This window comes from Oryza glaberrima, chromosome 7 (genome assembly GCF_000147395.1).
Source record: "Oryza glaberrima chromosome 7, OglaRS2, whole genome shotgun sequence".
NCBI lineage: Eukaryota > Viridiplantae > Streptophyta > Magnoliopsida > Poales > Poaceae > Oryza > Oryza glaberrima.
In genome coordinates this window covers 4,553,069-4,555,592 of record NC_068332.1, presented here as the reverse complement: position 1 = coordinate 4,555,592, position 2,524 = coordinate 4,553,069, and the positions used below count along the sequence as shown (strand labels likewise).

Sequence of the window (2,524 nt, the reverse complement as noted above, 5' to 3'; positions counted from 1 at the left end):
GCATACAGGGAAACTCCAAGCATCTAACTGTATTTCCCGTGTCGATTCCCTGTCCACATCATTTGACTAAACTCTGATTAAAAATTAACACAAAGCACTGCACTAACACAGCATCGCAACTTAAATCAAAACAAACGAAAAATAATATCTGTCCCAAAATATAAACACTTTTAGACTTTGACACGGTTTCAAGATACTATTTTAATCAACGCTATTTAAGATGTTTTAAATAAAAAAGTTACATATTGTGATAGTTTGTTTAATGATAAATCTAATAACATCAATTTTACATAATTAATATTTTTTTACATTTTTAAATTAATAATTAAAGTTATAAATATTTAACTTTGCACAATGCTAAAATGTTTATGTGTTGAGACATATTGAGTAATAATAATAAAAAATCACAAATTTAAAAGACAGCGTCGCAGAACCCGCACGCGCGAGCCGCACCCACCGTCGCCACGTGTGCTCCGCCCATTGGGCGGCGGGGCCCCGACCGCACGCGTGACGCGCGGGCCCACCTGTCGGTCACATGGCGCGAGCCAACCAACCCGACCCGGCAGGGAATCCCACCACCCATCCCGTCCAAAGCCGGTGGGGCCCGCCTGTCGGCCCGTGGGCCCCACCCCACCCGGCCCGCCTGTCCCGTGGGCCCCACCGGCCTCCCCGACCGCGCGACATGTACACCTGCGCGCCACCATTTAAAACCAATCCCCCCCTCCCTCCCCACTTCGTCCTCATCTCATCTTCTCCTCCAAATTCCTCTTCCACATTTCCTCCTCCTCTTCTTTCTCTCAAGAAAATCAGTAGCTAGCCATGGCATCTTCTTCTTCTCTCAGGAGCACCAGCTGCCTCGCCTCCGCCGCGGAGACCGACGCCGACAACCTCTGCCTCCGCCTCGGCCCGCCGGGAAGCAGCATCACCACCACCACCACCACCGGCGGCGCCGACCCGGCGGCGAAGAGGTCCCTCGGGGCGAAGCGGTCGCTGGAGAGCACGGACAGCATGGCCTCCGGCACCGGCACTTCCGCCGCCGGCGACGAGCACGACGACGACACCGCCGCACCGGCCAAGTAAGCTCACAACCCCCTGACCCTGCACAAACACCTGTAACAACAACAACACAAAACTAACCATGGCTAAAATTCTCCTTGGTTCAGGGCACAGGTGGTAGGATGGCCACCAGTGAGGGCATACCGGAGGAACACCTTCCATCAGGCCGCCGCCGCCGCCGCCGCCGCAACCAAGAAGGGTGGTGATGAGAAACAGAAGCAGCAGCAGCAGGGAGTAGGGCTGTATGTGAAGGTGAGCATGGATGGGGCACCATACCTGAGGAAGGTTGATCTCAAGATGTGCAAGGGCTACAGGGAGCTGAGGGAGGCACTGGATCTCCTCTTCACCAAGTGCTTCTCTGCAACCGCCTCTGACGGATGCAGCGATGGCCAGTTCGCCATTGCCTACGAGGACAAGGACGGTGACCTCATGCTTGTTGGAGATGTGCCCTGGGAGTAAGTGCCATCATCATCATCATCATCATCAGATATTCAGAATATTCAGATGACATGTTATCAGTTTCTTCAGATCTGTATCTAACTCTAGGTTGCTCTGTTTCTTTTGCAGAATGTTCATCTCTTCCTGCAAGAAGTTGAGGATCATGAAGGGCTCTGAAGCCAGGTGATGGTCTGATGGATGATCAAAGGAGACAAATCACAGGCTAGGAAACACCACATGAGAAGATGGATGATGAATCAGAGATCATGAATCACATGGCATGAGATGAATGGGATCAAGAAGGGAGCAGAGGACTAGAAGAGCCCTGATGGCTTGTGCTCTTCGTTGCTGTACAGAGAGAGTTTAGGCACTGCCTTGTTTCAGTGTTTCTGAATCCAAGAGGGACAAGATGTATGAACTGTGTATATAGTCTTTTAATTAGGCTCATTTCTTTTTTCAGTTTGAGTTTTGTACTGTATGAGCGAAGGCTGGAAAATATGAAAAAAGGGAGAAATTTGACTTAAGCTTGGTCATTTCTCCACACCAAAGATTCCTTGTTTCTCTGTGTTCATATCATAAATACAGTACCAAGCCAGTATTTGTCAGATCAGAGGTAATTCCTTGTTCAGATCTGAATAAGATCAAAGGCATGTCAAGGCTATATACCTGATCTGAATGAACACAGACACACACAAACAATTTGATCTTATTGGTGATCTAATCAAAGAAGTAAATTAATTTCAGCAAGATTTATGCCTTGAAGACCAATCAAGTGCTTAACCTGCAGGCCATTGGTTCAAACTCTGAAGAAGATAAGGCCCTTGCCTGGCTGCCTGCCCACACTGCCAACCAAGCAGATGCAGATGCACGGATGAATCAGCACAAACTCCGTGGAAGAATTACCTCGAAAAAATAAATAAAAACTCCATAGAAGAATCCAAACGCACAGAAAGCCACGCAATGCTGCCTTGCTGCTTCCTCAGGGGAGCAGTTCATGCCACACCATATGCAGTCTGCACTCTGCACCAGC

At 48.7% G+C, this 2,524-nt stretch overlaps 1 protein-coding gene across 1 annotated transcript; it reads left to right on the top strand.

Annotated features, from left to right (window-relative positions):
• Positions 1 to 724: 724 nt before the first annotated feature.
• LOC127780923 (auxin-responsive protein IAA24) lies at positions 725 to 2,042 on the top strand. The gene is made up of 3 exons (XM_052307914.1): positions 725 to 1,076; positions 1,164 to 1,511; positions 1,624 to 2,042. Exons 1-3 carry the CDS (start codon positions 820 to 822, stop codon positions 1,679 to 1,681), a joined length of 663 nt encoding a protein of 220 aa, XP_052163874.1. The 5' UTR covers positions 725 to 819; the 3' UTR covers positions 1,682 to 2,042.
• The last annotated feature ends 482 nt before the right edge of the window (positions 2,043 to 2,524 follow it).